The sequence below is a fragment of the Cyclopterus lumpus genome, chromosome 12 (assembly GCF_009769545.1).
Source record: "Cyclopterus lumpus isolate fCycLum1 chromosome 12, fCycLum1.pri, whole genome shotgun sequence".
In the NCBI taxonomy this organism is placed as follows: Eukaryota; Metazoa; Chordata; class Actinopteri; order Perciformes; family Cyclopteridae; genus Cyclopterus; species Cyclopterus lumpus.
This window is the reverse complement of record NC_046977.1, coordinates 5,378,947-5,404,928: the sequence shown is the minus strand read 5'-3', so window position 1 is coordinate 5,404,928 and position 25,982 is coordinate 5,378,947. Positions and strand designations below refer to the sequence as shown.

The 25,982-nt window shown below is 46.2% G+C and overlaps 1 protein-coding gene across 1 annotated transcript in view; it reads right to left on the bottom strand.

The window, feature by feature from the left end:
- Positions 1-15,681, bottom strand: part of LOC117740653 (netrin-G2) — a 52,593-nt gene extending 36,912 nt beyond the window's left edge. Inside the window, 4 exon segments of the mRNA XM_034547177.1 lie at positions 4,376-5,019; positions 15,380-15,610; positions 15,612-15,651; positions 15,653-15,681. Of these exon segments, the coding sequence (XP_034403068.1) occupies positions 4,376-5,019; positions 15,380-15,610; positions 15,612-15,651; positions 15,653-15,681 (944 nt within the window).
- Positions 15,682-25,982: the final 10,301 nt, after the last annotated feature.

Genomic DNA, 25,982 nt, shown 5'->3' with positions numbered 1-25,982 from the left:
AAAAACAGCTCGGCCCGCCCGTTCTCTGCAACGTGCTTCTGAACAGCAGTAAAGTTTTCTCCGCCGGTCTGATGGAGAGCTTAAACCTCTCAGCACATTAGCTCTGCCAGCGGGAGGGGGGTGGGGGTGGGGGGGGGGGGTAAATGAGTCAAGCAGGCATGAAACAACACGACTGTGTAAAAACACTCTGAATGTCATTAGTATGTATGTGGTCTGCTTCTCAACTCATGGAAACATAATTAGTTGTTGATAAAAGGTAAAGAACCTTTAAGACGGGGGCCTATCGACATGTAATTTGGTGTGAAAGTGTGCACGAGATCACTGCAGTTTAAATAATGTTGGATTGGCAAAAAGAAATTGGAAGGATTGTGATGAAATTCTTGTTGCAGATTACAAGAGAACTTGTACATTATATAAATTCCAGTCAATTAGCAAGCGACACTATTAATCACCTTCAGTTTGCTTTTTAAAAAGTTACCCTGATTTTTTATTCCAACATGTGTCTCGGCCGGGAAACACATTTTCTTTTCCTCCTCAACAGTTTTGTTCAGTAGTTTAAGCCAATTAGGAAAAGCCTATTTTCAAAAAAGAAATCAATGCTCAACACTGATATTTAAAAAAATATTGATCGCATTCAATCGCTAATAGTGGGTTTCCTAATAAAACGTGACAGGATCTAACTTTACGTGTGCGCGCAGTTATTTGCCCTAATGCCAATGTCAATTGAAAAATGATCATTGTTGGTGACACCCACCTCAACGGTGCTGTGATGTACATGCGCTGCAAATAATATTAATAATAATAAATTTCCCTGCTCAGCCGACTTGACTTAAGAGCCACTCCGCATACATGTCATTTTTACTCTGTCAGCCAATCAAATCAAATTGAGCCGCCGTCGGGCCGCCAGGGGAGTAAAAAAAACGATGCAGACTTTGCACCCCCCCCCCCCCCCCCCCCCCCCCCCCCTCACTCTGCTCCATCTCCTTCTTCCCATCTTGGCCCTAATCCACTTAGTTGGATCTTCCTGAGCTTACTGCCTTTCCTTTATTCCATTATAAAGACCCATCGTACGACCTGCTGCTTATTTCATTAAAATGGCCCAATCCATGACCCCACGACTAATCCATAATGCAGACGACGGCAGGCCCTATAGCCCACTCCGCAGTCCAGCGGGGCGGCTGACAGATGGGACGGAGGGAACAGGGGGGGGTGGAGAGATGGAGGTCCAATGGATGAGGGGGAATTTGAGAGCTCCACTTATGAGTTTGAGCTTCCCGGTGAATAGGATTTCACCGATGTAAATGATGATAGAGCCGAGGCTTTGCTACTCCATCTTTGATTGTTGGAGATGGCCCATCTGTCCGTGATATAGAAATGGGCCACATCTGAGGGTTGAATATAGCCTGTGAAATGAGCATTAAGCCCGAAGGCTTTTCAGGACCCCCCAAAAAACACCTTGGCTTAGAGGTGATACTGTAGTCAGTACTGTAGCTCATTACAGTTAACCCCGGGAGAACTTTGCAACACAGTGAGTGATGCTGAAGCGGATAATACCATTGCATCGACTCTATCCAGTTTGACCTCCACCGATGGCCGCCCTCTACCCCCCCCCCCCCCCCACACACACACACACACACACAGTGATTTTCATCGCGTCCACAAATCTAAATGTACAACCTCCCTCCGATCAAACTAAGCATCGCTGTGTGTGCACTTAATGGCCTATCGGGTTACGTTTTTTTATTGATAAAGCGGCACGATTTGGCCCCCCCCCCCTCCGAGCACCCGGCTCCCCCACGTACCTGCGCCAGCCCGGCAATGACAATGCAGCGTCGGGTGAAAGAGACGCGCGTCCCGCAGAGGTGACGTCTTACACTGGTTAATGAGAAAGGGGCTTATTTTTGTTTAGTTTTTTTTTTGCCGTCTCTGTCCAGGCTCAACGCAGGTCATTAAGAAGAGTTAACTAATAATAATTACTTTTAACTGGGTTCAGCGAGAGAGCCACAGCTCGAGGCCCTCGGGACATACAATACGACCAGGAAGTCACTGCGACCCTCTCTCCATTGATAACGCCGGCATATCTCATTACCGTGGCGACCTGCGGTACACTGCCATTCGGTCTTGATCCTATAAAACCCATTTTTGCGTGCCGTCCCCGCCGGAGTGGAATATTCATTATTCAAATTTTAAGCATTGGAAATCCCAATATGTTACTAAGGCCAGATGAGATGAGATGAAATAGCTTAGCCTTTTGTCCGGGGAACATTGACTAATCGTCTCGCTCCCTAAAAAAAAATCAATTTCCCAGCCGTAAGCGTCAGACACTCTTGATTGTACTGTACTGTTGAAGACCCCCCACCGCTATCACCTAATACTCCTGCTGGCCGCCCAGAATAACTTATTGATTAGTGATTATGTTACGGGAGGTGTGGGTGGCCCGGGGCGGAAGACGGACTGGCCTCAGTCATCTCCACGGGGCTAAATTTGGACCCTCTGTTACCAGATCCAGCACCCACTGACACTATCTTCAGCTGCCACCAGCCATTAGCGCGGCTCCCTGGATGAGGCGAGCAATCAAGGAGGTTTTGAAGTGTAGAGAAAATGAAGAGGACATTTTTTTTGGGAGCTTAACTTTGTTTCAAGCAAAGCGGCTCGGACGCGAGGACCCATCCTTAGATGTGGTGCACTTGTGCACTGCTAAATAAAGAAGTAAGCTCACATTTTTCTATTCAGGCATTGGTTGATTATTAAATGTGATGGATGTAGTGGAGGTTCTGGCGTGGTGATGGACTCCCCCCCCCCCCTCTGATTCTGTGCTGAGCCTGAAAAGTGGCTGTGATCAATACCTGCGGGCCCTCTTCACAGTGCTAGAGGGATATGTGTGTGTGTGTGTGTGTGTGTGTGTGCTGTGTCAGCATCCACTCAGGACTTCATCAAACAACCCCCTTACCTCGACTCCACACACACACACACACACACACATACAAACAAACAAGACACCAACATCAGCAAACGCCTCTCAAAAAGTCGCCCATTTTCACTCTCTCTCCCCCCCCCCCCCCCCCCCCCCCCTTCTCACCCACCATCCCCATCCCACACACACAGACACACACATTCCCACCGCCATCCCAACACGGATGTTAAATACCATTCAAATGTCAGCCGCCCGTATTGATTGGAATGATAATTCTTAAAGGTAGGAGAGATGGCTTGTTGATGCTAAGCAGGCGCGTGACGGCCCCCCCGAGCATCCCTCACTGTCACAAAGTTGCCATGTAAGGGTTCCCGGGCTCCGCTGGCAGAATGTGGATGGCGGTTTACGTTAGACCACCGAGGCCATATGTTTCTGTCATTAATCATTGTCCTCTCGGGCCGGTGACGGGCAGACCGGGATTCATGTTGAGAGAGAGAGAGACGGGGTCGCTTTCAACGCCCTCAGATCAGAGCGGCTGCGTGCGAGCGTGTGTGTTTTGCACGAGTGTCGGGCCGGACGGCACCAGGTGGCTTTTATTTTTGTGTGTGTGTGTGAGGAAAGGCAAACAATAACAACAACTATATGCAGCTCGTGTGAGAATTCATACGCGTGATCGGCTATCTTTTGTTATTGATTAGTATTGGCTGGTTTCATTTCAGCGGATACACATGAATACTGCTTTGCAGTTTGTCTTTTATATGTAAATTAGCATTATTTTAAGGAATATATATAATATATTATATTTAAACGAATATATATGTATATAAATCTGTATATATAAATATGTATATGTATATATATATATATATATATATATATATATATATATATGAAGGTATGTCTATATATATATATATATTTATATATATGAAGGTATGTCTATATATATATATATATATATATATAGACATACCTTCATATATATATATATATATATATATATATATATACATATATATAAATGCAAATATTTCAATTTACATCGCTTTCACTTTTGGACCCGTATAAGCCTTAAAGGTGGGCAACGTTTAATTTTCCTGACACTGTGTGCACGTTTATTGCAGGTCACACTGTGCGAGATGGGTCGCAACCTGTGTCGGACTGTAGGAGATCAATTCGAAGCGTGTCAAGAACGTGTGGTTGAACAAAGCGCTGCGATATACATTTTAAAAATATGATCTAGGATCATATGATGTGATATAGGTGCTTTGGATTGACTCAAACGGGTTTCGGTGTAAAGGAGCCTTTAGTGTAGATGTGGGTGATGCAAGAATGCACCGTAATCACCTTGTCAATTAATAATATAGCTCTCATTTCCTCATTCCTCGTTCTTGGTAATCGATATATATATAAAAATGTAAACAAGAACGCATCCCTCATCAAGACAGCATCGACCCTCACCTTGCCGGTACCTCGATGTTGGAGATGGCGTAGAAGTACTTCAGCAGGTTGTCTCTCTGGACATAGGTGCCTCCGAGGGCGGGCCTGAGAAGCCTCATCCTCAGGTTGGTGAAGGTGAAGAAGTCCCTCAATCCCTTCATACTTTCCATGCGAGTGTACAGGCTGTCCATGTTCTGTAGCCGCTGTCCTGCGAACACAGAAAAGCGCGCCCGCACCTCGAACTTCACGTTCTTGTCGTTCTTGGAGCCGACCCAGCGCGAGTACTGCTCGGTGCAGATGACCCGCGTGATGTTGGTGGCCGAGAGGTCGCGCACGCGCTTGGGCGGAATGTCGAAGGCGTCCATGCAGTCGTCGGCGTAGTACTGGTACGGCTGCCATGAGCGTCCGTGGTCCATGGACTTATCCAGCACCATGACGGTCGGACGGCCGTACTCGAAGGTGATCTGGATGTCGTCCGTGAGCTCCAGACTCTTGTTCCAGGACATTGAGATGTTGGCCAGCAGGGGCTCCGGGTGCCGGCTCCACGTGACGGTCTGCCAGTAGGTGAGCAGGCCGTTGCGTTCCTTGTCCTGCATCAGCTGAGGCGGGTGGGCCAAGTCCGGGTTGGAGGCATCGCACTCGTCACTGCACAGGTACGGGTTCTCCTAGAAGAGATGATGACGACGGAGCAGGAATACATATCAGTCAGGGTTTGAGGATTAATAGAATATTGTAGGATTGTGTTATATAATATGATGTGTTGGTCTTATTTCTGAGAGGGCGTCACAGACCTGGGTACAGATTCACTTTTTAAGAGGCCCTTGGACAAAGTGTACGTGATGCGTTTAAGTACACACATTTTGCCCACAACTCCAGAAACCAGCAAGTACTACAATGCCCGGAATATTAACCGTTCACAGTTTTTGCTTGTTGTTAGCGAGTGATCATTTTTAATAAACATACTATTTATATTCAAATAATATAAAGTGACATAATACAAGTTTTAATGCCCGTATTACTTCATTTATAATGTCCTTAGATGGTGCAAAGTCCCTGACCAAATAATTACGTTTTTGAAAATGTATGCCTTTATTTCTGGGTGCTAGTCAGTAAAGGGGCCTCTATGACCCCCCCCCCCCCCCCCCCTCCCACACACACCCACACCCCCCAACAAAACGTCCACATTGTTCCCGCAGAGGATGGCGTGACGAGGAGTGCCTTCGACTCCGCGCCACGGCACCGAGAGACGGAGAGCTTAAAAGTAAACTTGGCAAACAACCACAACAGGAAGTGTGAAGGTCAAGAGGATCGCGCATCGTCACCGTCTTTGCATAGACGGCAGAGCGCCGCCGCACTTTTAACTCCAGAGAATTGATCCTCCTCCTCCCAGCGATGCCAAGACCTTTAAGCCCCTCCACAGAACTCGGGATTGTTCTCACTCCTCACACACAGAACCTTCTTTCTAGCGGCGCTGAGGACCGTCAGGAGATCTCAGGACTAATTTCATTATCGGCTTATTCAGATTAGCACATTTTCCATGTTACAAAACAAGTCTACCTCCCGTGACCTTTTGCTCCGAGTTGCGGCCCAAACTTTTTGTGAAATGTAACATCCTTCGTGTCGGATCATTTTTTTCCCACGCTCCCCTCATTCCACTCTGGCCTCGTCCTATTGAGACGTTTGCAGACGTTTCAGTCAAACCGATGTATCTTAAGCCCAGTTGTCTGACATCCACATCACCGCAGACGTTAAATATTTACACAAAGAAATCCCAGACGCTATTATAGATTGCATCACATTCAGAAGGCTCATGCCGCCCTCAGGATGTACTAATTACACTGATAACGGAGTTATTATTTTCATTGCATCACAGGAATCAACGTTTTGTATTCTTCGTCCAACTATTCCCCTTCATAACACACAGCCACTGGCTTATTTCTTCTACTTTTATATTTGTCGTCTACACTCTGTCAAAACTGTCATTTTTCACCGTTTGACACGGTTCAATTGCGCAATGGCAACGATGGAAATCTGACGCAGTTTGAAAATAGAATATATACATTTTATTTAGGTAAAGAATTAGCTGCTGATGCCTGTGAAGTTCGCACTCTACTGTGCTTCAAATCCCCCTCTCCTGTTTCATTTTCATACGTTATCCTTCTTCTTTTATTTATTGGGAATCCAATATTCTTTTTTACTGCATTCTTAACAAGCTCTTGATGGAGTGCAGAGTACGTCTTAAAATATCCTCCTTTTTTTCTCTTCCACCTCCACCTCTTCCTCCTCTTTCTTCTCTGTTTTGTTCCTTTTTATTATTTATTTTCTTTTCTTCTAAGTGTACTGTTTAAGACTGCGACCAGCTCATCTTCAAATTCTGTTTGGTGCAGAAAGAAAAGATTGACTTCAATAGATGTAATAAATTAAAACAGTTCGGTATGTCGGTGACTTTGTCGAGAACTGGGCTCTTATTTATCAAACTTTTAAGAATGCTCCAAACAACTTGGGAGTAAGAAAGCGAATGATAAGACTCCTTCTTACAGCGAAGAGTAATGGTAACCTTTAAGAGCGAGTGATTGATCGCACTCAGAGCCGGAATAGCCAATCGGAGACAAGGATTTACTTCACAGCTGCCCCGTGCATTTTAGTCAGCGTTACAGTTATATTATTGTGCAAAAAACATATTTTTATTTGCGTAAAATCTGTATTATCTCTACTAACAATCTAATATGTGTGTGAACTATTGATAGAGATGCATAGATGGATACTAAGCTTTGCAGACGGTTAAGGATGCATTAAAAGTGAATTCTGATTTACACATGTTGCTTCAGTTAACATCTTATTCATCATGACCAATCATATTGTGTAAGATCATTTCAATCTCGGTCTCAGTTACAGCCACTCGTTTATCTAAAAGACCTCTTTAATTTAACAGCTTTTTTAATGACCTAAGTTTGATGAAAAGCTTTTTTATTTTTAAAAGCACGTCGTCACTTTTATCTTTCTCTCGATTCCCAAGTTTGATATTTAGCAGTTGAAGATAACTACGGGACCTGACGATGATAATACACCTGATTTAATGTGCCTTTTCTTTCACTTATGTGTGGAGATGTTTTAAAACCATAAAAAGAAAACTCAAGGAACATTCAAAGAAAGAAGCGTCTTGATGGGCAGAAATTCCTGGCAATAAAGAAAGAAATGTTTCACGCAGATTTGTGCTTACTACGATGAGAGGCACGCATAACATTCACTCACCACCTTAGCCATTTATCAAATTATGGCTAATGATGGAAGATACTGAAGTTGCACTGAGAACATGAATTGCAAATTGATGGAACACTAATATAACGTAATGCTGCATCTGCTGTCAGCAGAAATTAGATTGCATAATGACTGTTTAGTGATATTTCCCTTAAAATCAATCTCTCGAGTATCAAAGACCCTTAAAAGGCTTTAAAGGTTGCTGTGTATAGCTTGTGCTTTCACCCTTGATTGATAAAGGTTTGTGGAAAGCAGTCGCGCACGTGGGTTGAGATTCAAAGATGCGTATTTGGATCCATTTGGGAGGAGATGGGAATGTTTGTGCCAAACGGAGAGTGGATTATGAAGACGTTTGAGAGGTTTCCGTGGGACGTTTTTAATGCTTTTCACAAATTCAAGCTCACCCCCGACTTTCTACGGCAACCTTTCAAGCCTCCAACGGCTGATTTGTGTCACTTTGAACTGCACTTTCTCCCGTATGACGTAAGGCTCTCACGTGAAAGCAATACTGCATAATATCGACGCTCGGATCGCGTGTCGACCGCTTCTTTTTTTAAGACGTTTTTTTTTCTTCGCTCCCTCGCTTCGTCTCTCGCCGAGAAGCGGCGGTCCGTCTGAAATGACGACGTCGGACCGCGACCGAGGGGGGAAAGTGAGCAGTCAGTTAGAGCCACTCGAGTGGTCTGATAACAAAAAGCAAAAGTTACAATCCTGCGAGGCTCAGATTGTAAATCATCTGATTTGTGGTGACAGTGCAGAGTGTGGAAAACTCCAAACATAAGCAAACGCTGAGGGAAGCTCGTGCAGCACGGAAGACACTCGTTCAGGATCAAAATGGCACGTGAGAGTACAGGATCTCTGCACCGAAAAACCCTGCAGATAATCTATCTCTCTCTCCGCGCTGCAGCGACATCGTAGCAGTTGTCCTCTGTCTGGTAACACAATTATCTCCATTCGCACAGACTCGGATAGACATCACTGTCGAAACGCATTCAAGGATGGTAATCTACAAATGCTCATAAACGACTGCGACCGGGGGAAAACGAAAATATATACAAAATTAGATGAAGGGTGCTTTTTTTACGCGCTGACGTTAGCCCCGAAAGCTAGTCAGTACCGCAGCGGCCCTGGCTGCTGTTGTTCCCTCCATTAGAGCATCCCCTGACCTCAGTCCAGACACACGTTTACACGCACGGGACCGGATTAGTGGGCTGTTGTTCTGGAGATGACCCTCGACCTACAAATCCTATTGAAAATGATCGCACTGTCACACTGTCCCAGATACGACACACACTCCCTCTGCGTTAGCTGCTTAAGTGCGCTTGTGTTTGTGCTTCTGAGAGAAAGTGTGTTTGTGTGCAGGCAAATCCAAACAACAGAGACAGGAAGCAAAGATCAATGCTATAAATATATATATATATTTAAATAACTCTTGTTTTTTGGGGGGATTTGGGCGTTGGATCAAGCTGCTTGTTGCTCTTCACCTCTCCGAGCCCATTGGGATGATCTACAGTAGAGGTGATATGTACTGAAATATAGGCTGGAAGACTCCATCCCCCATGATGCACCCTACGCTTGAGGTCATGTTTAAGCCCTTTGTGTACGCTGTCCTCCTTATCCCACTCTACCCTGGCCGACTATGTCTATGCCCGGATACACACCCACAAACACACACACACACACACACACACACACACACACACACACGCCAATCCCGGCCAACTGCTGCGGCAGGTGGCCCGCACCGCTAAGCCCCTCCAGCAATTATCCTCCGTGGGATCCTGTCTCCACGACAACAGCCGCGGCGATGCCTCGCCGACGACTGACTTTTTTTTCCTCACTACTCGCGGATTAATAATGCGATTCCAAAACGCACATTAATAACTCCTCAGGTGCCCGAGTTTGCATCGGCCACGAGGACTGATTGTGAGGGAGCTCTCTGACCCCCTCGAGGAAGAAAACATCCGTTCACGAGCGTTTGAACACACACGACGGCTGTCGTAAAACATTACCGCGTGTGTACAGTAATGCTGCCGTTATGCATTTCCACGGAAATAAAGCGTGAAGAGAATGGTGCTCTGCGTGCGTCTTCCTCATCTCTTCCATCGCTTTTTATGATCATTTCTGTTCCCCCCCCCTCCCCCCCCCCCCCCTCCGAAATATGTTCTGTCACCACCGGCGCCTTGCCCTCCTCTCTCCTCTTTATTTCTGCCTCCACTTATAGGAGTTTCAAACTTATATTGCTAGCAAGGGGAATAAAAGTAGGGACGCACGCTCAGAGAACACAATTTATTTTTGTTTTGAAGAAACATGGAATGAAATGACCCTCCCCATTAAAAAGGCCACAGAGGCAAAGAGAAAGGGATATTGCTTTTTCACTTATGACGTAAATCTTTTATTTGGTTGGAGGTGTTTCCATCATGCCGGTTCTTGTTACCCTGAGATGCCGCCGTCTGTGTCGTCGCCCTTAAAAAGAAATGTGCACGTCCGTACGTGGTCAGCGCGTGTTCCAAATCCTTTCACTTTGACTACTTGGAAATGGTGATTATGCGCCCGCCGTTAAATGTCTAACGGCGGTGTAAATGCCTTCTTAGGTGTGTGTTTGTGTGGGCGGGTGTTGTTTATGTGTGCGCGCGTGTGTGTGCAAAAGTTAATGTTTGCTGTATAGGCATGTGTGACTGTGCTGGAGGAGGAGAGAAGAAGAAGGATAGAGCGGGGACGCCATGCTGCTCCAAAACAGCAGCAAACGCTTGTCCCACCACAGTCGGAACAGGACGAGTTATATTTGGGAACTTATCTGACGATTAGGTAATGCTCACAGCCGATAGAGTGCACCGAGTTGCTTTTTCTTTTTTTTTTTTTTTTTTTTATGAGGTTGAATTCAGGTAAAAGCTATTATATTTTATTGACGTCTGTTATTAAATCTAAACCAATCACAAAGCAGGAGATGTAGATAAAAAAAGGGAGGCGGACGGGAACGGAAAAAAAGGATTTTAATGACGTGGATTGCGCAACCGAAGCTCTTTATAGTATACCTTTTTGTGTTTCTTAAAGGAGTACTCCTCAGATTTCGCAATACACGTCTCATGACGAGGGTCAACATTGAGATATCGCTCTCAACTCACGGTGCCTATATTACCCACAATGCAACACGGCCACCAACTGTTTAATCGGACACGAGGGTGTTTTATGGTAATGTGGCCTCGAGCCGATAGCCTAAAGCGGCGACGATCATCATGTGACGCCGCTTGAGGCTATTCATCAGACTTCTCGCAGCTCCACAAAAAGGACGTATTCAACTTTCCTTCACGAATTCTGCAGTATGCGCTCCACAAGAAAAAAGTCAACCAACCCGATTATCACGGGAGGTCCATATGAATAGCACGACCATTTCTACGTTTCATTATGATGCATTTTAGGGCTTTTTGCGTGTTATTTAAAGCCACGTCGTATCCTAGGCAACGAAAGCACGTAGTTAGGTTTGGGAAAGACATCGTGGTTGGGCTTAAAATAGGTCAAATGCACACGGAAACAACGTAACGGCAAAAACATGTCACAGACTTAAATATTTCCTGTAAACACACTCGATGTTTAATAAGTGCGCTTCATCTTTTATTGAGGTGCTGCGTTGAGAGATGTTAAAGGGACACTCTGGTATTTGTCAACCGGGGCGTTATCGGAATATATCGTTATGTAATGGCATTTTTCTCATCGCCTCTATCGTACAGATTTGTATGGGTTCTGCTGTAGATTTTAAGAATGTTTTAGATCAACAGATCCCTTTCGATAAGGTTGTTCTTGATGTATCTCTCATTTATACTTGTGGAAATATGGGGAGTGTGTACTAGAGTGGCAAATAGTGCGAGTCTCCTACAGCTCTTCAAACATTTAAAATCAACAGAAATCTTCTCAAACACTTGTCTCCGGGCATTTCCAGGGGACTTCTTTCTGTCTCTATTTCTGAGACGGATTCCGCTGCACGGAAGTTTTTGTTTGGAAAAGCCGAGAGAGGCTCACACTCGCTCCTCCTCGCACCTCGGTCTGTATCTCCCCAAACGTCTACACAGAGGAGGTGGTAAGTAAAATGTTAGCGCGAAGAATCGTCGCGCAAAAACAAAAAAAACAAAAAATAATCACTCGAATCTATTTCTCACACGAATCCCAACGCGAACGCTACGCTCGTGGCCGTCGGCGCTGAGGTCCTGATGGCGAGACGAGGCCTGTTTGCTGAGTTCACCTCGCGCTGTCTAAGCCCCTGCGGCCAATCCCTCTTAGTATCACCTCAGTCAGGGATAAATCTCACTTATAACTACCCTCCCGTTGTGCCAACACATCTAAACACCCTCTGATCACTTTTAACTGTGTCCTGATGGGGAAAAAGCAAGCCACGCCATTACATCACCGCACCCTCCCCCACCTCCGTTGTTTCGTACAGTCACACTCTCTCTCGCCGTCTGTGTCTTTCTCTCTCCCGTTCCCTTCGTTAATTATGCCCCGCACTGTCAAACCCGCTCCCGCTGCGCCCCCCCCCCCCCCCCCCCCCCCCCGATTCCCCTTCCGAGGGTGTATTATTAGGACACCGGCCACCTGGGCTGGCTCCTACCCCAGGGAGGTGCACCGGGGATGGCCCGTTGCTGGGTGTGGGTGGCCCTGTGCGCGTTGGCCTCAATGGCCCCCACTGCTGGGCAGGGCGGGCAAGCCGGGACTGGCAGGGCTACACTGGGCAGCGAGTATGAAGCGTGGCCATAGGCCCAGTCTGGGAAGCACTGATCCACGCTACCAGCTGCCATCTTCCTCCCCTTCCTGCATGCTCCCCTTCCGCTGCTGCGCAGCTTCTCTCTCTCTCTCTCTTCTCATGTCTATTTTTAGAGCTGGCAGATTTCTACCTTCTAAAACGGGCAAGTGTGTTGTGGAACAGGAAGGTGTGTGTGTGTGCGTGTGTGTGTGTGTATCTTTTTTGTTTTGTGATCTTTCTTAGACATACTACCGTGCGCAGTCGGCCAACTCGTGCACACGTTTCTCACACACACACACACACACACACACACACACACCCCTGCTGGTGCACACACTGTACATTCCTGTACACACGCACGCATGCCATTTGCATTCGGCTGCTTCTCTGTTCTCGGGACCCGAGGGAGGCGGTTGATTGAAGGTTTCGGTTCAAAACCAGAAAGCGAAATAACAAACAACTGTACGACGAGAGCTTATTGAATGCAGCGGGGTTTTTAAAAAAAATAAAAAATGATATATATATATATATATCGACACCGTGTGTACTACTGTGCGGGAGCTGTGGTCTGATTTCATCTTTGTGCTTAGCTAAGCTTGGATTTTCCTCACCTCTCCCTCATCATTAGCTATCTCCCTCTGCAACACACTGCCTCCCCCCCCACACACCCCTCCTTACTCCATCATCCTCAACTGTAAGACTGAGACTCGAGCTATCGTACAGGGGAATTACAAGGTGGCAACTGAAGCTCCTAACGCGGCACGAGTGACAGTAGCGATTTTGGTCAAAGAGCTGGAAGCCCGTCATGTTGGAAGGAGCCAACCTGCTGGCCCTTTTGGCTGAGGAGGAGGGATGCTGCATTCCCAGGGAACAAGAGAGATGAATAGAGTGGGTAAAAGAATGCATCCCTGGGGAGATGCAGGGACCAAAGACTACTGTAAACTTATGCAAGCAGAGGAAGCTACAGGATGCCTCAAAAGTGAATTCTCATAGTTTGGACACTGGAGCATTCAAAGAGTGATAGGAGCAGGGGGAAATGTTATTTAGCATCTTCCGCAGTATGTCTCAAGTCTTATTAAGGATGAGCAGCTCTGCGCATCGGGTGATGCAGTTTTTTTTTTTACAGTGCCCCGACATTCCCTCGACCGGTGGGAGCGCCGAATGAGTGAATGTACACCAATTAGACAAGAAAGACGGCTTTTCTGTAAAGCTGCCAAATCCTGGGGCAAGGGGAAGAAGAAAACAGCTTAAATGAAAAGGAATTACCTGTATACCAATAACCCTCAACTAATACTCAGTGTGTCCAAAAAGAAATATGGAGGACGCAGTGATTCCTAACCCAAAATGCAAAGATTGTCTGTTTAAAAACGAAATTGCAATCACATGCCAGAAAAGTAATTTATTTTGCTCAATAGAACCGTAGCCATGACTTGTCAAATAATGATCCAGTGACAGTGTTAAACCTACTCAGCGCTCTCATTATGTGGAGGCGTTTGAATCTGACATCCCTCATTTCTTAAGTAAACTTTCATCTCATTCTCTAAATCCCCAGCCGGTGCAGTAGGGGGGCCTGGTTCAATCCCCAACGTCGCAGATGACCTGAGAAGAACCAGAACTTTCTGCTGTAACGTCCCCCCCCCCCCCGTTCATGAAGTAAAAAGTGCTGACTAAGGCCGAAACTCCATCCCGTCCCGCCCTCTGTCCCTCTTTTTCTCTCTCGCCGGCCTAGCTGGGCACTCTGGATCCTTGGAATGGCGCGACGCTGGCCAAACCCTTGTAAGGAAGCCCATTAAGGAAGCCATCAATATTTCATCATCGCTCACTCAGAAACATAGTTATAGAAGTTTCCAGGACCGGGGCCATTAGGGGGCAGACGTCAATACGCTATGGCAGCGAGGATCCCTCTTCCCTTCTCCCCCCTTCTCCCCCACCACCCTTGACGCTGTTTCGTCTCCCCGTCTCAAGAGAAAGTCACCGGAGAGGCTTTCGCAAGACAAGGTTTCCGCTACCTCTACATTAAACAAATCATTAACCATTAGGTATCCAAGGAGCACGATATCCTTTCCTGCTCCTGTCAAATGACCCCCAAGTACTGTTAATAGTCTCCGCGCAAGGCAGGAAGGAAGGGGAGGAAAACCGGGGGCGGAGGGTTGTTTTGTTCAATCCGTTCTGGAGGTAACTAATCTCCAGCCATACAGGATACGAATACCTCATTAACAGCATGACATGACGTGACGCAGACGAGCTTAAACACTCTCCAGGAACACGAGTGAGATCTTGACTCATGGCTGTTTAGACGAGTCTGGCACCTTCAGTGCCGGCCGACTCAGTGAGTGGACAGCGGGGCGAATTATCAAGAGGATGAACTTGCAGTCTCTCACACTAAAAGGGGGAGGAGGAGAGTTTAATTGCAGTCTTCTTAGTATTGCAATGATTTTATAACCCGTATTTTTAAATTATTACATTTGCATTAGCTGGGGATGGGAACTAGCCCGCAGGGCTAAAAGTGTGTTAAATATTGCTGGAGCAGACATTTTAACGAGTTTTCCCCGAGCTCACCCTTCAGTGTCCTTGGAACTAAAAAGGTCCCACTATATGCATTTCACCAGAGGAAATGTGAGGTCTTCTAATCAAACCGGATCCCCGCCTGCCAAGTCCATACTTAATGTAAACAACACCTCCGGACCGCTCTGAGGGAGGTCGAGTCATGCCAAGTCATTGCACTTATGTCATCCCTTTCAGCTCCCTATAGCCCTGACTCTGTGGATTCTGCAGTGTGAATTTCTGTCATTACTTTTCACTGTTGTCACTATTCAGCGTAATTGCATAACCCCCCCCGTGACCTTCACCAACTAATGGTTTTCAACTTTTTCCACGTTTACGCTTCTTGCAACCGACTCCAAACTCTATTTAACTGCGTGGAGCACGTGTTTGCTCTGTTCAAGGGTCAAGAATATACATGTAAATGCACTTTGAAGTTATTCATAAAAGGTGTATAAAAGATGCTGTTCGACGTCCCGACGTGAACTCACCAGAGTGCAGAACCTCTCGGGCGGGTTTCCACAAGTGATTCCAGGCGGATCCACCTTGATCCGCATGTAGTCTCTCATGGACGTGGATTTGGGCTGGCACGCGTACTGCTCCCACACCGAGCCCTCATCCGTGCTCACCAGGGACTTGCACAGTTCGTACTGGCCCAGCGTGGAGGCCAAGCAGTGCAGCAGCAGCAGAAACACGGCCTGGAGGAGCATGGCAGGCTCGAGGGGGGGTGTTTGGAGCGGGGACCGGCACAAGGTGAGGGGGCCACGGAGCTCAGATGAGAGGTGAGGCGCATGGGGCAGTAATCATAAGCGAGTGGTGGACATCCCGACCGCCATACCGCTGGACTGTGAACGCAGAGGCGCAGGTAGATGGACACAGCTCGCCTCAGGGCTGATGAAGGCCCCGAATGACAAGAGGACGCTGTGTCGGAGACGTCGGCTCAGTGTCTCTTCACAGGTGCTGACGTGCTCCACGGAGCCGAGAGAGAGACGCTGTCTTGTTTCGACGGCTGACTTCCTGGGGAAGATGAGCGGTGGGTGGAGAGGCGGAGAATGTTACAGAGATGAATCTCGGCATGCACTTTAACCATAGTGTTGCCCGTTAACGCGGGTCCATGTCTCAGAGAGCGGAGTCCTGCAGGGAAACGGCGGAGCCGGTCGGAGAGGACGAAGGAGTAGTTGCTGCGTCTTCAGGTACATCCATTGGACGTTTTGCACTGGCCGAGCTCCTCCGATTGTCCTGGGGCGAAATGAGGACAAGTGTGGGAGAAGTAGGGAGTTAGTGTGACGTGTAAAGCATCCTCATTCATCCGGCACATCGTTAATCTCACTGTAAATGTGAGGATATACTTCTGAGCACAGTTTGAGATGAGATGCATCCTGCATGGTAGTTCTCTGTTGTGTGAATACAAGTGTAATGCAAAGTCTTTGACACATAGGCTGCATGCTGATGGGTGGGTTGCGTTCTCATTTTGTTGTATAATTATTATGCAGGTCTAGTAATTAAGCTAAACACCACATTCCTCTGTAGACTATATGGAGAACCTGTAAGTGGGTGTGTGGCACAGCAAGTAAACCCCGCCTCGAACCGAAGGGCGATGTTGAATATGAAAGTTGGAAATTAAAAACGCACTGAACGCCGCTTTGTTTGGATAACATTGGCACGCACCGGCGGCACCGGGCAGCAGCACGTGTGTGTTTTTACGCACAGAGTTGTAATAGCTCTCCGGTGCTGCATATAGACAGCATACAGATGTTTGTTTAAAAAAACAGAATTGCACTGCAAGAAATATCAAATCTGAAGAATGCATTAAATTGCTTATATCTCCTATTTAAAATTATGCAAAAAAAAAACCTCTCCATCTTCTCGAGTGTGTATCGATCACCGGCCCGTTCGCACCTCCTCCGGCATATTATCGTTCATCGCATGACAAACTGCAACAGGAAGTAGTTCTCGGCGGATTTATTCCCTTTTCTTTTCATTTTTACAATTCGATTAAAAAAACTGAGACTTTTTTTTTTTTTTGCAGCGGCATAATCCGAACCGTCATCCCGCACACACACACACACCCCGGCGGACTCCGACTTACTTCAGTTGACAAGTGAAGCTAATTCCGGCACGGACCGTGTGTTGTAGGGGTGTGTCAGTTTTCTACAGTAGTGCCCCCCCCCCCCCCCCCTCTCTCCCCCCACACCCCGCGCACAGCATTCCTCGCACTGCGTGTGTGTGTGTGCGTGTGTGCGTGTGTGTGTGTTTGTGTGTGTGTGTGTGTTTGTGTGTGTGTGTGTGTGTTGCACAATCCGAGATGAAACGCGTTCGTCGAGCCTCAAAGTCCCCCTTGTTTCCCAGTCCGGTTCCCCCCCCCCCCCCCCCCCCCCCCCCCCCCGGATGTAGTGTTGCAATAACTCACAGTCGGCTTCTCGGTGCAGACTTCAGAGAGCTTTTTTTTGGGGGGGGGGGCAAAATGCATCGTGTTGCGAGATGGGTTTTTTTGGGATCAAATCAGATAAAGCACTTACTTCTAGCATGCATCCGCGAGACCGGTCAGCACTTTCAGGGAACATGCACGTCCCCCCGTCCCCCATCCGCCCCCCCCCCCCCACAAAAAAAAAAGGATCTCCCCCCTGATCGTCCGCTGAACTCGTTCCCCGCGCGGTCCTCGCTGTCCTCCCGTTATCTCGCTGCCCCGTCTTCGCTGTTTTTTTTTGTTTTTCTGCCTTCTCCCGGAGACTTTGTTTTCTTTCTTTCTTTCCGTCACACCGGGGTTGCCTGCGCACGGTAGATCGGTGTCCTAGATCTGGAAACGGCGAGGGGGGGGGGGGAAAAAAGAAGAAAAAAAAGAGGAGAGTGAAATCCAGCGTCAAGGAGTATCAAAAGTATAAAATATTGACTTTGAGGAAAAGGCTCGTGTCCGCCCTTCTGTCCCCCGTCTCCTCCTCCTCCTCTTCCCACTTTACAAGCTCGGGTTTACCCGGGATGCTCAAGGGCAGAAAGAAAGCGAGAAAAAAGAAAAAAGGCTTTATGGAAAATATCTCCCTCCCTCCTTCTCCTCCTCCTCCCTCTTCTCTCTCTCCCTCTCTCTCTCTCTCTCTCGCCCGCCCTCTCTCTCCCTCTGTGTTAATGCCCAGGCTAAATCCTTTTACCATCACTTTCAATCACTATCTGAGCTTGTATCTGCTCCAGCCCTGCTGCCTGAACTGGGGCGGTGCAACCTTCCCCACTCCATCCACACGGTTCCCCACCAGGACCGGTCTGAACTCTGCACCCTGCTCGGCTGGGGAAGGACCAATGGGGGAAACGGGGGCCCGGTGTTACTGTACTCTCGCCCTTAATCGGTCCAGATGTATAAAAAAAATATATAAAAAAAGACTACACACTGTACACACTGTACACTCTGTTCACGTGGAAGGTGAACTCCCAGCTGTCCCTGCATTACAACAACAAAAAACATGTATACTTATGAGAGTTGCAGCGTCTAACATTCCCCATAACATCAAATATATATTACCTTTTTCCGTTGTTTCTTCAGCCAGCAGTACATGTACTATTTCTTGTCTATATCGGGTTATTGTACATGCGTACCAGAGGACCTGAACCTAGTGAACATGTACACAGGTCAGGTACAATGCTGTAACGGTCCCACCCTGCAGCAGAGTGCTGCGCTGTCCGTGGTGCTGATATGGAGCAGGGCCTTTAGCTCCTCATGCAGAGTACACCGCGTTACTCATGTTAATCCCCCTCCGCTGTGTTATGCAGTTGTTGTTGTTGTTGTTGTTGATCTCCACGCTTCAATAGTCCGTGGGCTTGCAAATCAATACAGGGTTTAGGGTAATTCGGTGGCACCGCGAAGTCTGTTAAAATCTGTCGAATTATATATCTTCTGTCGCTCTGGAGGGAAGTTTTCAAAAGGTATGAAAAGAAATGTATAAAGATATCATTAACTTTGACAGGAGTTGGGTTTATTAAACAGAGTGGGCATTTAGGGTCTAATGAAAGACACGAATGAATAGCATTATGGGAAATATAGGTCGCAGCATTGTTGGAGCTTGACCCCGACTACAGTTTAGACTAGAATCAGAATATCATGGCCTCAGTGACCTTTTCTTTTGACTCAACACTGCTTGAACATCTTTAGTTTTTTTCTGACCTCCGGTGGTTTAGCTTCTCACCGTGCTGTAGTGACACAGAAGTGTACTCCGGGACATCACCGGCACACTTTTAAACCCACACCAGAGGTGAAACGAGCTTCACGCCTTCCAGCTTTTTTTAGTACCTCAACTTTTTAGAAGTGCAATACTTACATGGCTGAAGTACATTTTTAATGTTGAGTTATCACTGTATATCTTGACCTCTTCGGCCCTCTGTTTTTTCCCTACCCACAGAAATGTGTAACTGGTCACATTGGGGGTGGGAACCACCGGGGGTTTCTGAACCAGTTACCAGAACCCTCTCTCTCTCTAATAGGAAATGACAGACATGTGAATTTGAGCGATCCCTCGTTCTGTTGGGGACCTGCTGCAACATCCTCAAGGACCCCCTAAAGGTCCCTGTACCTAATTTTGGAAACCACTGAAGCAACTAACACCTTTTGTGATGAAAATACAGGAACAGATGTGTGTAATCAGTTCACAGTGAGCCAGGACGCTGTAATTCACACCTCGGAGGTGAATGACCCCGGGCTTACATTATTCACACCTCTGGTCACATTTTAGGCGCAACGGAAGAGGGAAGAGGCCAAAAGACACGGTGAGAAAGAGATGTATGATTCAGTGGAAATTATGGACCTCTGTATAAAACACTGGCAGTACACCCAGAAGAGGATCGATGTAGTTTGTCCTTGCAGGGCCTTCCTTCTCTTTTCGCAGCTTTGAGATGGGACGTAACCCTTTTTTTTTTTTGTGTACCGCTGAGGTTGTTTTTAGAGGAGAGGACCCCCCCCCTCTCTCTCTCTCTCTCCTGTGAACAGTGCCAGACTGAAAGACAAATTCCCCCCCTCGGGGATCAATAGAGCATCACAAATATGGCATTCGCTGCTATTACAGGCTCTTGATAGAGAATAACAAGGGGCCTTTAATTGACGCTGCGAAAGGGCAAAAAAACTGTCCTGCTGAGTCAAAGATGAAACACCAACGATGGGAAATTTGGTTGAGTAAAAGAGTTTTTAAAAAACAACTATATTTCACTTTTAGAATTCAGCTTTCAAAGGTTTTCAAATATTCTTATGTGCAACAAACTCTGCTGTTTTTTTTCTTTTTTTCTTAAGGATGACATGTGTAGGCAGAGAAGCTGGTTGCATTTTGTGATGAACTTCAAGTCCAAAAACATGATCATATTTAGCCCAACTACACATTTTCCACACATCTGGATATGTTTTTTTTTTTTTTTTAATCTTTAAGCTAAATTTCACTCGAATCTGCATCAGTACACCTAATAGAAATGTCAACCCTCAACATGATGAATGAGTGATTTTTGGGTTTTGAAATTCAATTATGTCTAACTTGAATAAGAGCATCAATAACAATAGAGCAGCCTGTCCCGGCTAATAGACCTGTACACAAACGCACTATGTCGCACAACAGGGCATCGCTGCATTCATTTCCTGCAACGTGTAAAATTAGACATCCCTCTTGAAAACGGGCTCAATTGTGAATTTGGCTGCGTGTGAACATTATGTAATTCCTGTGATTTATTTGAACATGATATAGAAATCTGCTTCCGTGAATCATTCGGCTCCCCGGAGCGCCGCTCACCAAATCTGGAAAAGTTCTGGCCGAGAAGAAGAAGAAGAAGAAGAAGAAGAAGAAGAAGAAGAAGAAGAAGAAGAAGAAGAAGAAAGAAATCAGATGACGAGACTTCTCTTGTTGTTGTCGTTTTTTTTTTTTTTTTTTTTGTATCACTCTCCATCTTTCTCTATCCTCTCCATCTTTCTCTATCCTCTCCCTCCGCTTCACTCTCACTCTCTCTCCGTGTTTGTGTGTTGGCAGCGGACAGAACTGTCAGAGATGCCTGGCTGGCAGACCTTGATAAAAAAAATATACCCTTCATCGTGGCAGCCTGCAGAGTTTGGACAAGGTTCAGGACGAGCCTCATTCCCCCCCCCCCGACCCCCCCACCCGCCCCCGAATCTCTCTCTATTTGCCGAAGAAAGGATGACGCAAAAGTCAACTTGTGCGCGGGAGTCACGCTCTCACATAAATCAGTTTGGAACTTTTGGGAAGGCCACCAAACATGTTGCGCATGATCAGAAATAATGTATCTATCCATCATGAAATGTTCTGACCAGATGGCCGTGCTGTAACACACACACACACACAGATACACACACACACACACACACACACACACACACACACACACACACAGTAAAGGAGATACACTTTTCCTGTTTGCACACACAGGCTGATTGATGCCTTGAAAGACTCCTGAGATATCCATGAGACGATATAGTTAAAGAGGAACCGAATGTACACATCAAAGCCTGTGCACGGCTCTTTGGGAGTACTACGGCATATGTGAAAAGTGTATGAAATCGTTTTTTATGGCCACGCATCATCTGATATAGAAAGAAATCATCTGATAGAGAAAAAGAAATGCCTCAAGTGATGTCACATAAGTCAGTGTTTGAAGATTGCAAGTTTGAAAATGCTAACTCCTAATTTTTGACTCGTGGCACAAGACGATACGAGCACGCGGCGCCCTCGAATCACTGTGCATGTATCAAAATGTATCAAAAAATGTATACATTTGTATCCTTTTTCCCCCATTTTTTTTTACTGTGGAGTTTGTCTCATCACGTCTCAATACAATATTATATTTTAAAAGTCTCAATTGGTTTTCATTTCCCACATTTCAGGCCTCTTTTCCCACTTTTGGTCCGGAAACCATGTTTTTGCCTACAGAACACCTGTCACTATGAACATATGATGTTCTTTAAACAACCAGATGGGTCCTCCAGAAAATGAATAGAGACACACACACACACACACAAAGAGAGAGCGAAAGACAGACATACACAAGCATGCACACATATACCAATCATGGTCTCCTAGCAACTCCTAGTTAGTGGTCCGACCCTGGGAGTGATGCTCTTTTCACTTACATCAGGTGTTTGCCCACCAGGGAAACCAGAAATAACCTTGGAGTGACCCTGAAACGCAGACACATTTCACCTCATTCCCACAAACCACATCTAACCCTTTTACCCACTCGACCCAAAAGTATATTAACACCACAAGCAGCTGTTATACCTTTTTTATATTTGTATGTCAGTCTAGCTTTCCATCCCCCTCTCTACGTTAGGACAGCTTAGCTGAGGAGTTGCCGTCCTGAGAAGTCGGACTGCCTGAAAGCGGATACAGTGGTTAAGTATCCACAAAGAAGTGAGCGGTAATGAGCTGAAACAACACCTGAGAGCTCGTCCCTCGACATCGCGTCGCAGTCGCTTTATAAGAAGGGATGACAAGCCGTCGACGCTGAGATTTAGCTGCATCTGAGGAGGGCCCAGTTGGTGTCCTGTCCCACACTGGCCCAGCAGCAGAAACACTCATTTACTGTGGTGTGTGTGTGTGTGTAGGTGTGTGCGTGTAGGTGTGTGTGTAGGTCTGTGTGTGCGTGAGCATACGAAAGAGGCATTGTTTATATATATATATATCTTTTTGGTGTGTGTTTGCAGCGTTGCCAGGGGTGTGGAAGGTGAATCCACGAGTGAACACATTTGTGTGTGTGTGTGTGTGTGTGTGTGTGCGTGTGCGTGTGTGTGTGTGTTTGTGTGGCATGGCTTCTCTTCTGCTTGTCGGCCGCGGCATGACTGAACCTCCTCAGTGTCCCAGTGTGATCTAGTGATCGATGCAAACCTCTGGAGGTGCCTTTCTCTCTCTCTCTCTCTCTCTCTCTCTCTCACCCTCCATCTCTCCATCTCTCTTTCTAAGACACACACACACACACTTCTCTCCGCTCTTCGACACCGCAGAGTGTGTCTGTCGCCACTGAAGGTTACGGTAACAAACCCAGCCTCCCGCTCACCCTCTTACTCGTGGGATGGATCAATAAGTCGTTCACTTCCTCATTCCTCTTCGCTCTTCGACCGCGTCACCAGACGTTAAGTTGTAGTTCATGTGTTGTAGTGAACAGAGTGAACAGCTCACTCTGGTCTGCTTCACACACGTGCACCATATATATCGAAGCGGAGTTTACTGTTTGTTGTTGTTGTTGTTGTCATGTTTATGGCATGATGGGCTGTTGTCTACGAGGAGTTTCTGAAGGGAGTGTGTGTGTGTATTAATCTTGATGCATAACGTTTTATACATACCTAATTAATTTTTTCTCACTGACTATTCAAACTCAATCGTAATGATTTATAATTTTAAAAAACTGATGAATTTACTTAAATATTAGTAACAAAATAGAAGAGATGAGAGAGAACCACCGGCCTTGTAGCAGCCTCCTCGTAGTAAAAACACAGAATTCACCGTGAGTCATGTGACATAACAAGCTGCCCTTAAAACATACATGATGGGAGAGGCCAATGCATCTTGACCTTTGACCTCGTGACGAATCTCCCCGTTATCTGCTCTCAAACTAAAAGGACGTCTTCTGGAACATGGAGGTGCGATCTGTTTTTACTGAAGAAATCCACTTACAAAGCTCAGCTAAAAGGTTTTTGTTTTTGCAATATTAAATCCCCTATGTTCCATAACAGGTTTTCTTTTTTTTTGCAGTTAGTGTACCAAAAAAAGAAATCTACATTTTCACCATTCTTACATTTTTTTTGTGGTTTTCTTTGTTTTGTTCCTCGGGCGATTTTACTACAATCCACAATTAGTTTGATTTTGTTTCCAGCTGGGACCTTTTTAATAAATTTTTTTAGTATAAATTCTGACTTATTTATTTATTCATGCCACTTTTCCCTGCGTGAACACACAAACCGAAACCGTCTCGCTCTCCAACACTTCAGTCGAAAGGTCAATTGAAATGGAAAAGGTTATTAGACGGTGCAAAAAAAAAACATACATGATGGGAGAGGCCAATGCATCTTGACCGTTGACCTCGTGACGAAATCTATATTTCCCATGATGCAACCGCATCAAAGCGTCTCCAGAGCCACAAGAGACATAAGAGGAGACTGTTTTCACAAGTCAGTATTTCCCATGAGCACTAAGTGGACTTTGACAAATGAAAAAGAGCGCTCCTTTAATGACCCCCTTCTCTTTTGATATGCCGACTGGGTCATGGGAGATCTCAAATCGGGGATTTCGGATGAGAGAGCGAGGGGAAGTTGAGAAATCCTTATTTAACACTTTCGACTTTCATCGACTCCTTCCTTTTTTTAATGGCGGTGTTTTTTTTTTTATCGATCGGTTGGAACGATCATTACATCAGCATGAAATTAAGTGCTTTTTTTTTTTTGTTGCTCCCCGACAGTCGTTTCCATTCGACACTGCATTTGGCACAATATTGAATGTGAGAAAAAAAAATCATGTAACCAAAGATGAACACATTATTTGCCGATGTGCCAGCACGGCCACTTACAAATGCCGTTTCAGATTTATAACTCGTTGGCTAAGCAGCAAATTAAAGTCAGGGTCTGGAAGAGGATAAAAGATTTAGAGTCTCTTTTACAGAATGGTCCGCTAACAGTCGCTCAGCCTACTCACACACCGCTACATCTCTCACTAAATGAGCGGTGGAGGAGATTTATCCTGCTGCTCTCGGGGCAAACAGGGCTCCGTCTCTTCTTCAGACTGATGCCCCGTGTTGACATTGGGGGGGGGGGGGGGGGGGGGATAAATCCAGCAGGATCGATACCAGCTTTTCATCTCATTGATTTGCTCACACAACCTCGCCCTCGTGCCGCCCCCCAGAGGTTCTTCCGCCACGCTGACCCCGCTCTCCGTCACCCACGTGGACGCCGTTCACTCATCTACCTGCATATGGCGCCTATCCGTTTTCACCCCGGGCTGGAGGCGGGTGACATTGGACGGTGGCAGCGGCGACCGAGAGGTCTAAAAAAAAAAGAAAGAAAAACGTAAAAGCGATCGTTGGTGTTTGTTGTGTGTGTGTGTGTGTGTGTGTGTGTGTGTGTGCAGTTGATGTTCGTAAAAAAAAAAGATCGAGATCGAGACACAAAACCCGACAAGTCCTCTTCAAAATGTGCTCTTTGAGGATCGCGCGTGTCAGCGTTTTCCTATCTGACAAAGACGACATTGCTTCTGGGCTCTTTTCCCAATCAGTTTTCTGACTCCTCCCACTAACATTTGGTTCATGCTTTGAGTTGGAATTATTACCAATTATTACTGCCGTTAAGGGTTAAGGGGACTGTTGTCGTCACGGTTACAATAGTAAACCCACTTGAGTAAGGTTGGGGAACGTAACACGACCTCTATTTCTCTTATCGGGCAATGTTCCAGACATTATTTGTCACTTACAAGGTAACAAGGACACACGAGGGAGGAGTGCCGATGGTGCCACCAGTCACTTAGACACCATATTATGGGAAATCGGGTTCTGGGTAAAACCAAAAGTTTCCTTTCAAACGTAAACTTTATTTGTTGCGAAATGTCTGCTGTTGTTTTTTTTTTGCCTCCGGGAGAACATTCTCAAACAATCTGTTTCATACACTCTGAATTTGAGACTTTGTGACTTGTAAAATGTTCATTGTCTAATATCCATTACCCTCTAACGAGGTAGTTCGTGGCGCATATTCATATAAACTGGAAATGCTCGACGGTGAAATGTTGCCAAACCGCGGCCGTCGCCCGGGCAGACGGCCTCTCACTTCAAGCAGTGATACCAATCTCAGAACGATGATGTGTGTGTCGGTGTGATATAATTGACTTGTTTAAAAGCGGCGACTTTTCATTCATCACGGAGACAATGTCACAAATGAGCATCACTCGACAGTTTTTTTTTTGTTGGGGTGATTGAAAAGCCAGCGGGCTCGGAAAACAAGAAGACGGCCACTCTGACCTTTTCACTGCGGCGGTGTTCTGTTTCCATCACTCGATCAGCGGTGGACTTTGTTTATTTCTGTCCTTCCTCGGGGGTGAATAAGACCCCGCTCTGCCAGAGAGGAGCCTGGGTAATGAGGCTTGTGTC